The 10849-nt window shown below is 47.8% G+C and overlaps 1 protein-coding gene across 1 annotated transcript in view; it reads left to right on the top strand.

The window, feature by feature from the left end:
* The first annotated feature begins 6142 nt into the window (after nucleotides 1-6142).
* PHYH (phytanoyl-CoA 2-hydroxylase) overlaps nucleotides 6143-10849 on the top strand; it is a 62718-nt gene continuing 58011 nt past the window's right edge. The window contains exon 1 of the mRNA XM_063926892.1: nucleotides 6143-6400. Within this exon, the coding sequence (XP_063782962.1) occupies nucleotides 6332-6400 (69 nt within the window). The 5' untranslated portion in view covers nucleotides 6143-6331. The remainder of the gene's footprint in view (nucleotides 6401-10849) is intronic.

The following is a 10849-nucleotide window of genomic DNA, read 5'->3' as shown; positions in this document are numbered from 1 at the left end:
CTTGGGCTAGACAGGATTGATGACACTGTGAACCCCATGAAGTAAGCTGCAATGTTGACCAGTCAAACTGTGGATTATGTAGCTGGAGCCAGGGCATGCCCAAGACAATCTCCTGGGTGGCTTGAGGGATGACCAGGAACTTAATCAGTTCAGAATGAAGAAATCCAACTCCCAGAACCACTGGGGCAGTTTGATGAGAAATGTTCCCCTTGGAGATTCGACTACCATCCACAGCAGTAATGTAAACTGGACAAGAAAGTTCACAGGTAGATAGGCAAAATTTATTTACCGCAGCTTGGGTGATAAAGTTTCCTGCAGCACCGCAGTCCACTAATGCTGACGCAGACTGGAGCCCAACTGAAGTCTCTAGCGTCACTGGAAGGATGAGGTCTTGATTGGAAGGAGCTTGACAAAAAGATCCCAACTTGACTCCTCCTTTATAGGTCAGGATCTGGCGTTTCCCCGAACGCACTGTGCAGGAGTTAATCTGGTGGCCCGCAGCCGCACAGTACAGACAGAGTCTCTCACGCATTCTTCTTGCCCGCTCCTCAGGAGATAGGCGGGACCTATTTATCTGCATAGGCTCGTCAGAAGAGGGAGACTGGAACTGTACAGAAGGTATTATCCTTGATCTGCGTGGGTCACTCCGAGCGCGTTCATTATTGCGTTCACGGATGCGAGAGTCCAACTTAATGCACAAGGAGATCAGGTCAGACAATAGAACAGGAAGGTCGCGGATCGCCAGTTCATCCTTGATCCGGTCAGAAAGTCCATGCCAGAAGGCTGCTACCAGGGCCTGATTATCCCACTGAACCTCTGCGGCCAACGTCTGGAACTGAATAACATATTGTCCCATACTACGGGTACCTTGGCAGAGTTGAATCAGGTCAGCGGAAGCTGATGTTGCACGACCAGGCTCGTCAAAGATCCGTCTGAAAGTTGACACGAAGTCTGTGTAGTTGTTAATCAGAGGGTCAGCACGTTCCCACAGAGGAGACACCCAGTTCAGAGCAGATCCAGAAAGTAAGGAGATGATGTAGGCAACCTTGGACCTTGGCGTGGGGAAATTATGTGGCAACAACTCAAACTGGATTTCACATTGGTTGAGAAACCCGCGACATAACTCTGGACTGCCATCATACTTGCTCGGCACGGGCAGGTGCAGACGTGACACTGGAGCAGATGCAGTCGGCATAGAGGAACTCACAGCACTGGCAGGTGCTGGAGTAACAGGAACAATAGGAGTGAGTACACTAGGCAGGGATTGCTGTAGTGTATCTATCTGGGAGGACATCCCTTGCAGAAATTGATACATCTGCTGCTGCGCAGCCTCTTGACCATCCAGACGGGAGACCAGGTTTTGCAAGGCCTCTGACCCCACACTCCGTCCACCATCTGAGTCCATCGATCCTGGACTTACTGTCAGGTCTGGACTTGTCTGTGTCCCCAGAGGGGGCGCTAGTGGGTCAGTGGAGGTATAAGGGAGGAAACGAGGAGGCTGGATGTTGTTTCAGCGCATCAGCGCAATGATATTTATTTGCAGATGATAATAACAGAAATGGCAGCAGAAATAATAATCACAGATGTAAAATGTCAATCACACAGCGTAATAGCTGAAAAAGTCTATGGCAACTGGATGGCAGATGACTGTAGAAATAATAACCGGAAATGTAATAAACAGAAGAACGGGTGCTTGTAAAGTGGTTCTGGTTTGGAAACCAGTGCAGATATAAAACAGGAAACTTTAGGCAGCAAGGTGTTAAATGGCAAACCTGGTAGCAGAGGCAGGAGTCTGACTTCACAGTGCAGGTATTGAAGCACTGGCAGCAGCAAGCTGTATCACAGGTGTTTGGAATGAGACACACCTGGAGTCAGTCTCAACTGCAGGCTGAAGCACACAAGGTGGTGATGAGTGTGAAGCCTGTTTGCAGGTATTGCTGGGCCTTGAAGTTCCACGGAGCTTGTGCAGATAACCAGGAGTACAGGTCTTTAGCCAGAGAGCCAGGAACACAGGAGTAACGGAACAGATCCTTACACATGGGTCGCAGGAGTGACACAAAGTCCAGGATGCCTGCAGACTGATCCTGCAGTCTCTTATATACCCCTTGGTGCACAGGGATTGGGTGAGTGAGAGAAAGTGGGTGCGGCCAAACACCGGATTGGCCGCTGTATGCTGGCTGTTTGTAGACTGTCATGGCGGCGCCCATGCCGCGGCCTAGCGGGAACGCGGCGCGCTACACGCCCGCTGTCACAGGAGTGTTCCCAGGCCCGTGATGGCGTCCCATGGCAGAGACACAGATGACAGGTGACCGCAGGGAGCCAGGACGGAGTCCGCAGCGGCGGACGGATGTCGGCTTGGTGAGTCGATTCCTGACAGTATCTCAGGGATACAAGCTGGAGTTCGAGGCGTCTCCCCCTCGCCGTTACCTCAAATCAGCCTTGCCAGCTGCTCCCAAGGAAAGGGAGGTAGTACTGGCGGCAATTCACAAGCTGTACCTTCAGCAGGTGATAATCAAAGTTCCCCTCCTTCAACAGGGACGGGGTTACTATTCCACAATGTTTGTGGTACCGAAACCAGACGGTTCGGTGAGACCCATTCTAAATTTTAAATCCTTGAACACTTATATAAGGAAGTTCAAGTTCAAAATGGAATCGCTCAGGGCGGTTATTGCAAGCCTGGAAGAGGGGGATTTTATGGTGTCACTGGACATCAAGGATGCTTATCTACATGTCCCCATTTACCCCCCTCACCAGGAGTACCTCAGGTTTGTGGTACAGGACTGTCATTACCAATTCCAGACGTTGCCGTTTGGTCTGTCCACGGCACCGAGGGTATTTACCAAGGTAATGGCCGAAATGATGATACTCCTTCGAAAGAAGGGAGTTATAATTATCCCATACTTGGACGATCTCCTTATAAAGGTGAGGTCCAAGGAGCAGTTGTTAGTCGGAGTAGCACTATCTCGGGAAGTGCTACAACAGCACGGCTGGATTCTGAATATCCCAAAGTCGCAGCTGATTCCTACGACGCGTCTGCTGTTCTTGGGCATGATTCTGGACACAGAACAGAAGAAGGTGTTTCTCCCGGAGGAGAAGGCCCAGGAATGGTCATCTCTGGTCAGGGACCTCCTGAAACCAAAACAGGTGTCAGTGCATCACTGCACGCGAGTTCTGGGAAAGATGGTAGCTTCCTACGAAGCAATTCCCTTCGGCAGGTTCCATGCAAGGATCTTTCAGTGGGATCTGTTAGACAAGTGGTCCGGATCGCATCTTCAGATGCATCGGTTGATCACCCTGTCCCCGAGGGCCAGGGTGTCTCTGCTGTGGTGGCTGCAGAGTGCTCATCTTCTCGAGGGCCGCAGATTCAGCATTCAGGACTGGGTCCTGGTGACCACGGATGCAAGCCTCCGAGGTTGGGGGGCAGTCACTCAGGGAAGGAACTTCCAAGGACAGTGGTCGAGTCAGGAGACTTCCCTACACATAAATATTCTGGAACTAAGGGCCATTTACAATGCCCTGAGTCAAGCAGTAACCCTGCTTCAAAACCAGCCGATGCTGATTCAGTCAGACAACATCACGGCGGTCGCCCATGTAAACCGACAGGGCGGCACAAGAAGCAGGATGGCGATGGCAGAAGCCACAAGGATTCTTCGATGGGCGGAGAATCACGTGCTAGCACTGTCAGCAGTGTTCATTCCGGGAGTGGACAACTGGGAAGCAGACTTCCTCAGCAGGCACGACCTCCACCCGGGAGAGTGGGGACTTCATCCAGAAGTCTTCAAGCTGATTGTAAATCGTTGGGAAAGGCCACAGGTGGACATGATGGCGTCCCGCCTCAACAAAAAGCTAAAAAGATATTGCGCCAGGTCAAGGGACCCTCAGGCGATAGCTGTGGACGCTCTAGTGACACCGTGGGTGTACCAGTCGGTTTATGTGTTCCCTCCTCTTCCTCTCATACCAAAGGTACTGAGGATAATAAGAAAGAGAGGAGTAAGAACTATACTCATCGTTCCAGATTGGCCAAGAAGAACTTGGTACCCGGAACTACAAGAAATTATCTCAGAGGACCCTTGGCCTCTGCCGCTCCGACAGGACCTGCTACAGCAGGGGCCCTGTCTGTTCCAAGACTTACCGCGGCTGCGTTTGACGGCATGGCGGTTGAACGCCGGATCCTAATGGAAAAGGGCATTCCGGATGAAGTAATTCCTACGCTGATTAAAGCTAGGAAAGATGTGACAGCAAAACATTATCACTGCATATGGCGAAAATATGTTGCTTGGTGTGAGGCCAGGAAGGCCCCAACAGAGGAATTTCAGCTGGGTCGATTTCTGCACTTCCTCCAGTCAGGAGTAACTATGGGCCTAAAATTGGGATCCATTAAAGTCCAGATTTCGGCCCTGTCTATTTTCTTTCAAAAAGAACTGGCGTCACTGCCTGAAGTTCAGATGTTTGTTAAGGGAGTGCTGCGTATTCAGCCCCCTTTTGTGCCTCCAGTGGGACCTTGGGATCTCAACGTTGTGTTGGATTTCCTAAAATCACATTGGTTTGAGCCACTTCAGACCGTGGAGTTGAAGTATCTCACGTGGAAGGTAGTCATGCTGTTGGCCTTGGCCTCAGCTAGGCGTGTGTCAGAATTGGCGGCTTTGTCCTGTAAAAGCCCATATCTGATTTTCCATATGGACAGGGCAGAATTGAGGACTCGTCCCCAATTTCTCCCTAAGGTGGTATCAGCGTTTCATTTGAACCAACCTATTGTGGTGCCTGCGGCTACTCGGGACTTGGAGGATTCCAAGTTGCTGGACGTAGTCCGGGCCCTGAAAATCTATGTTTCCAGGACGGCTAGAGTCAGGAAAACTGACTCGCTGTTTATCCTGCATGCACCCAACAAGCTGGGTGCTCCTGCTTCAAAACAGACTATTGCTCGCTGGATCTGTAGCACGATTTAACTTGCACATTCTGCGGCTGGACTGCCGCATCCTAAATCTGTAAAAGCCCATTCCACGAGGAAGGTGGGCTCTTCTTGGGCGGCTGCCCGAGGGGTTTCGGCTTTACAACTTTGCCGAGCTGCTACTTGGTCGGGATCAAACACTTTTGCAAAATTCTACAAGTTTGATACCCTGGCTGAGGAGGACCTTGAGTTTGCTCATTCGGTGCTGCAGAGTCATCCGCACTCTCCCGCCCGTTTGGGTGCTTTGGTATAATCCCCATGGTCCTTACGGAGTACCCAGCATCCACTAGGACGTCAGAGAAAATAAGAATTTACTCACCGGTAATTCTATTTCTCGTAGTCCGTAGTGGATGCTGGGAGCCCGTCCCAAGTGCGGACTTTCTGCAATACATGTATATAGTTATTGCTTAACTATAGGGTTTTGTTATGAGCCATCTGTTAAATGAGGCTCAGTTGTTGTTCATACTGTTAACTGGGTATAGTTATCACAAGTTGTACAGTGTGATTGGTGTGGCTGGTATGAGTCTTACCCTGGATTCCAAATCCTTTCCTAGTAATGTCAGCTCTTCCGGGCAGTTTCCCTAACTGAGGTCTGGAGGAGGGGCATAGAGGGAGGAGCCAGTGCACACCAGATGTAGTACCTAATCTTTCTTTTAAGAGTGCCCAGTCTCCTGCGGAGCCCGTCTATTCCCCATGGTCCTTACGGAGTACCCAGCATCCACTACGGACTACGAGAAATAGAATTACCGGTGAGTAAATTCTTATTATCCATCACCTGTGTTGAACTAGTTAAATGATTAAAAAAAAAGCTGTTTCTTCACAGGTGATGGCAATAATAAATTAAGAGGGAAGTCCAGAAACAGAGCATTTTTTGTACCTAGTGGGGCGGGTCATGTTGGAGGGTATGGTGTGTGTTCCACTTATGTCTTCGTGTACATATTTGTATGTATTCCTCAGTACAGCAATTCTTATTCTGTGAGCCTATATTGTTGAAAATAATTATTTTATATACACTAGCACATACACAGCGTGTTTATGTGTACGTCATATGTGTACACATATATATATATATATATATATATATATATATATATATATATATATATATATATATATATATATATGAATAATCTCTGACGATAGCACGATGGGCGTTTCCTGCTCTATAACCCTGCCTGAGTGCCCGCCTGACGCCGTCATGTCACCGCCTGGCCGGCTCTCTCCAGTGACTGTAGTCGGGGCGGTGCACTCAGTGATTGACAGCAGCAGTGACTCTGCGGTGTCCAGTACGGGAGGCTGCAGCCGGAGTTGGCCCCTTCTGCCTCTGTGAGCTCCAAGTGAGCGGGTGTTAGAGGGGGAAGCCGGGATCTCACTACTAGCAACATGCAGGCCTGGAGCCCCAGCATCGTCCCTGCAGGAAGTGGCCGCCTCTCTGTCCTCCAGCGGCACCTCGTATCCTTTGTGTATGCTATAGATCAGCTGTATACACTGACTGACATTAGACCTTTCCTGCAGCAGTTATTGGTCTCCTGCAATTCTGTCATGTGATTACTTATATGTTGCATAATGCACAATGATTATTACACTGCTCTTTCTTATGGGATAGGTCACAGTTACTAATTGTCCCTAATCTCCAAGGATTGTTTCCCCCTGGAAATGTCCTCACTTTTCATAATTAACCAAATTCATCTTCCCCTATATTGTGAATGCATTTTTATTCTTCTCCTCATGTGTTGTATACAGGAAAGTTACCTAGCTATAAAAGTTACCAGGTAGTTAAAGCTTTATCTGTTTAAAACTAGCAGGCAATAAAATTACTTTTTTTTTTTTTTCTGTTTGCTGTAAGCAGTTCCATAATATGTTGATATTGTTAAGGCTTGAAACAAATCAAATACATATGGGAAAGTATCACTTAAAGTACTAAGCATGACATTATAACCACATCCTTGATTGGGGCTGGTAGCACACAATGACCTCCTGCTCTAGGCAGTAACTTGCATGATGTCCTGCGTTTGTTCCTCAGCACAATGCTCCTGGACATTGTTTCTCTATAGTATGTATGCCACATGCGCTGTCTGTTTTATAATAGTCACACTGGCTGTGAGGTGCCCACGCTTTTGACCATTTCTCCGCCACCTCGTGACCAGCAACATCATTGCAGAGATTTGCTCGGAGACTCTGCAGCGTTAGGTTACTGTAGTTGGCAGTTCTGGGCGCAGCCACCCACGAGTGGAAATGGTAAATGCAAAGAAACTTCTAGAATTGGCACACGGCAGAGCGGAACAATATTTTAGCCATCACACTGGTGGTGAAATGTAATACCACTGCACTAGAGAAGTGGCTCCCAAACTCTGGCCTGGTATGGGTCATTAGGTCGACCACACTTAGGTTGACGGTCATTAGGTCGACCACTATTGGTCGACATGGTCATTAGGTCGACCACACTTAGGTTGACAGTCATTAGGTCGACCACTATTGGTCGACCTGGTAATTAGGTCGACCACACTTAGGTCGACAGTCATTAGGTCGACCACTATTTGTCGACATGCATTAGATCGACATGGTCATTGGGTCGACATGAACAAGGTCGACATTTTTTGTACTTTTTTTGGTGTAATTTTCTTCGTAAAGTGACGGGGAACCCCAATTAGTGCACTGAGTCCCCTCGCCGTGCTTCGGGCACGGAGCCTCGCTGCGCTCAGCACAGGTTACTATTCCCAATCGTAGTCCACGTGGATTGTAAAGTATGAAAAACTTCAAACAAATGAATTTTTTTTAAACGCATGTCGACCTTTTCCCATGTCAACCTAATGCATGTCGACGAATAGTGTTCGACCTAATGACCGTATCCCCTCTGGCCTCAGGATCCTAAAAAACAGCTCACGTTTTCCAGGTCACCCTGCACAGGTGTGTTTATTACTCACTGACACATTTCAAAAGATCCACAAGTGAAGATCATTATTTTACTGGTGATTCAGTGACCTGGGGGTATATTTACTAGAGGCCGATTTTCATCCATCTAATATCGATGAAAATGATCTAAAGCAATGTCGTGTTTCGGGGCTAAAACACACATGTAGTAACATTTAAAAGTGAATATCCAAAATAATTTGTTAATATATGTGTGTTATAGCTCCTAAAACAATATATCAATTGAAATTGATTTTAAGTCATTTAAAACCATGAAAATCAACCTTCAGCAAATATATGCTTTTGAACCTGTGCTCTAGAGATTTGTGTACTTGCTAATTATACTGTATGTGTGCCATGTAGGACAAACTATGCAGGGATGAGCTGTGTGAGTATCTCGCAACCAAGCCTTGAGCCAACAGTAAGCTGTTCTTAGACATTCTCTTCCCAGTGTCTGAAGTTGGTCATTTTTTACCCAGAACTGAGAACTAGGGGTCTTTGGGTCTCCTGGTGTCAGATCTGATTGATAATCCGTAATCCTGGCAGGATTTTGCCTATTTAACCAGTTAAGTGACAATTTGTTTTTCTTTTTTTAAAAACTGCTCAGAAATTGTAATTTTTTAAATAAGTGATTTAGGTGAAGAATATATATTTAAACTTATCCAAACGATTTTATTTAAAAACAACAACCATTTAAAAAAAAATATTTGTAAAAACATCACCACGAAACATCAGTCACCACCATCGAACATCGCTACTTATCTGAGCAGCCACCAGGTACACAATGGGGGTGTTACTTTACATTCCCCCAGCAGCTGCTAATGTCTACAGCTGCTGGGTGGGGGGTCCTGCTGTGCTGATGGATCAGCAGTAATTGGCCGCACGACAGACATTCTAGGAGGGTACAGAGATGCCGGGCGGTACCTCTGAGAGTAGCAGCTGCAGGAAGATTCTCTTCCTGCTGTCACAACTGAGGGCCTGAGCTGACGGGAGGCAGCCTCAGTTGTAGGGGCTGAGATGTACCGGAACCTGGGAGGTTGTATCAGACCCCTGGACATGTAAGTAACATGAATAATAACTGCCCGAAGGCGTGACCACGACAACTTGGATAAAAGTCAATGATGTTTATTATGACAACTCCGCAACACAGCAGCAGTAAAAGAAAACGTAAAAGTCAGCAAAGAATAAATACAGTTCCTGGGTACTACAGGATGGCAGGAGCCACAGGGCACTGGTAGTGTGAGATAGTTCTTATGATCTTCTAGATGGAAAGTCCTTACCAGGCCCGACTGTAGCAATGGAGATAACCCAGGATTGTGCCAGCTGGTGTTCCAGGAAAAGCTGGGTTGCTGAAGATAAAACAGCTGCTGTGGATACTGGCTGGAACCAGACTGTTGTTAGCACGGAGTGGATACTGGCTGGAACCAGTTAAATAATAAATGAACTTGGGAGCGATGAAATATGAACTGAAATGTAGAACTTGAGAGCGGAGAAATAATAATACCGGTGGAGAGTGGTAAAGTGTAGAAAGGACACCGGCCCTTTAAGGGAAGCTGTACTCTGCTGGAAGCTGAGCTGGAAGCAGGTAATGTTGTAGCTGGAAACAGATGAATCCACAATGGATTGGAGAGTCAGGCTACACCGCAGGTGGAATGCTGGTGCGGGTCTCTATGGTGGAAGTCTTGAGACAGGAGCTGGAACCTGGAAGACAATCACAGGAGAGAGACAAACAGGAACTAGGTTTGACAACCAAAGCACTGACGCCTTCCTTGCTCAGGCACAGTGTATTTATACCTGCAGCAAGGAAGGGATTGGCTAGGCAATTATGCAGATTATCAATACTGAGAACAGATTGGTGGAAATGATCAGCTGACAGAATCCAAGATGGCTGCGCCCATGCAGACACTTGGAGGGAAGTTTGGTTTGTAATCCATGTGGTAATGAAAACAGTAATGGCGGCGCCGGCCACCGGAGACAGGAGGCGCCAGGCTGACAGATGCACATCCAACCACGCGGACACAGCGGAGGCCGCGGCTGACGTAATCGCCACTCAGACACTCTGCATGCAGAAGATCAGGGACGGCGGCGGAGGCCGCGGGAGACGCCATGCCAGGTGTAATATGGCGTTTACTGTGACAGCGTCCCAGAGTGACAGGAGAGGATACAGGAATGTACACATCAGGATAACAGATGGAATCCGGTCCTGGAGCGCTGAGCCAGCCTTAGGAGGCATCTGATGGGTAAGAAATGGCGTCCAGATACCCGGATCGTGACAGCACCCCCCCCTTTAGGAGTGGCCCCAGGACACTTCTTTGGCTTTTAAGGAAACTTGGAATGGAATCTCCGGACCAAGGCAGGAGCATGGACATCAGAAGCATTGGTCCATGAACGTTCCTCAGGACCATAACCTTTCCAGTCAATAAGATATTGTAGTTGACCGTAACGGTGACGTGAGTCCAGGATCTTGGCCACTTCATACTCAACGCCTCGTTGAGTTTGGACTTTCGGAGTTGGAGGAAGTGAGGAATGAAACCGATTCAAGATCAGCGGTTTCAACAGGGAAACATGGAATGTCCTGGGTATTTTTAAGAAGGGAGGCAACTGGAGTCTGTAAGCAACAGGATTGATGACTTGTTCAATCTTGAAAGGACCGATATAGCGAGGTGCAAACTTCATACTGGGAACTCTTAACCTCAAATTCTTCGTGGATAACCATACCCGATCACCCACCTTGAGAGCAGGAACTGCTCGACGCTTCTTATCCGCAAACTTCTTGTACCTGAACGATGCCTTGAGCAGAGCTGATCGTACGCTCTTCCAGATATTGGCAAACTGATGCAAGGTGATATCCACTGCGGGAACAGAAGTTGCTGGAAGCGGTTGGAACTCAGGGACTTTAGGGTGGAATCCAAAGTAAGTGAAGAATGGTGTTGAAGCAGATGAAGAATGATACTGGTTGTTATGACAGAACTCGGCCCAGGGAAGTAATTG

The sequence above is a fragment of the Pseudophryne corroboree genome, chromosome 6 (assembly GCF_028390025.1).
Source record: "Pseudophryne corroboree isolate aPseCor3 chromosome 6, aPseCor3.hap2, whole genome shotgun sequence".
Lineage (NCBI taxonomy): Eukaryota > Metazoa > Chordata > Amphibia > Anura > Myobatrachidae > Pseudophryne > Pseudophryne corroboree.
The sequence above is the reverse complement of the archived record's forward strand: the minus strand, read 5'-3'. Positions and strand labels throughout refer to the sequence as shown.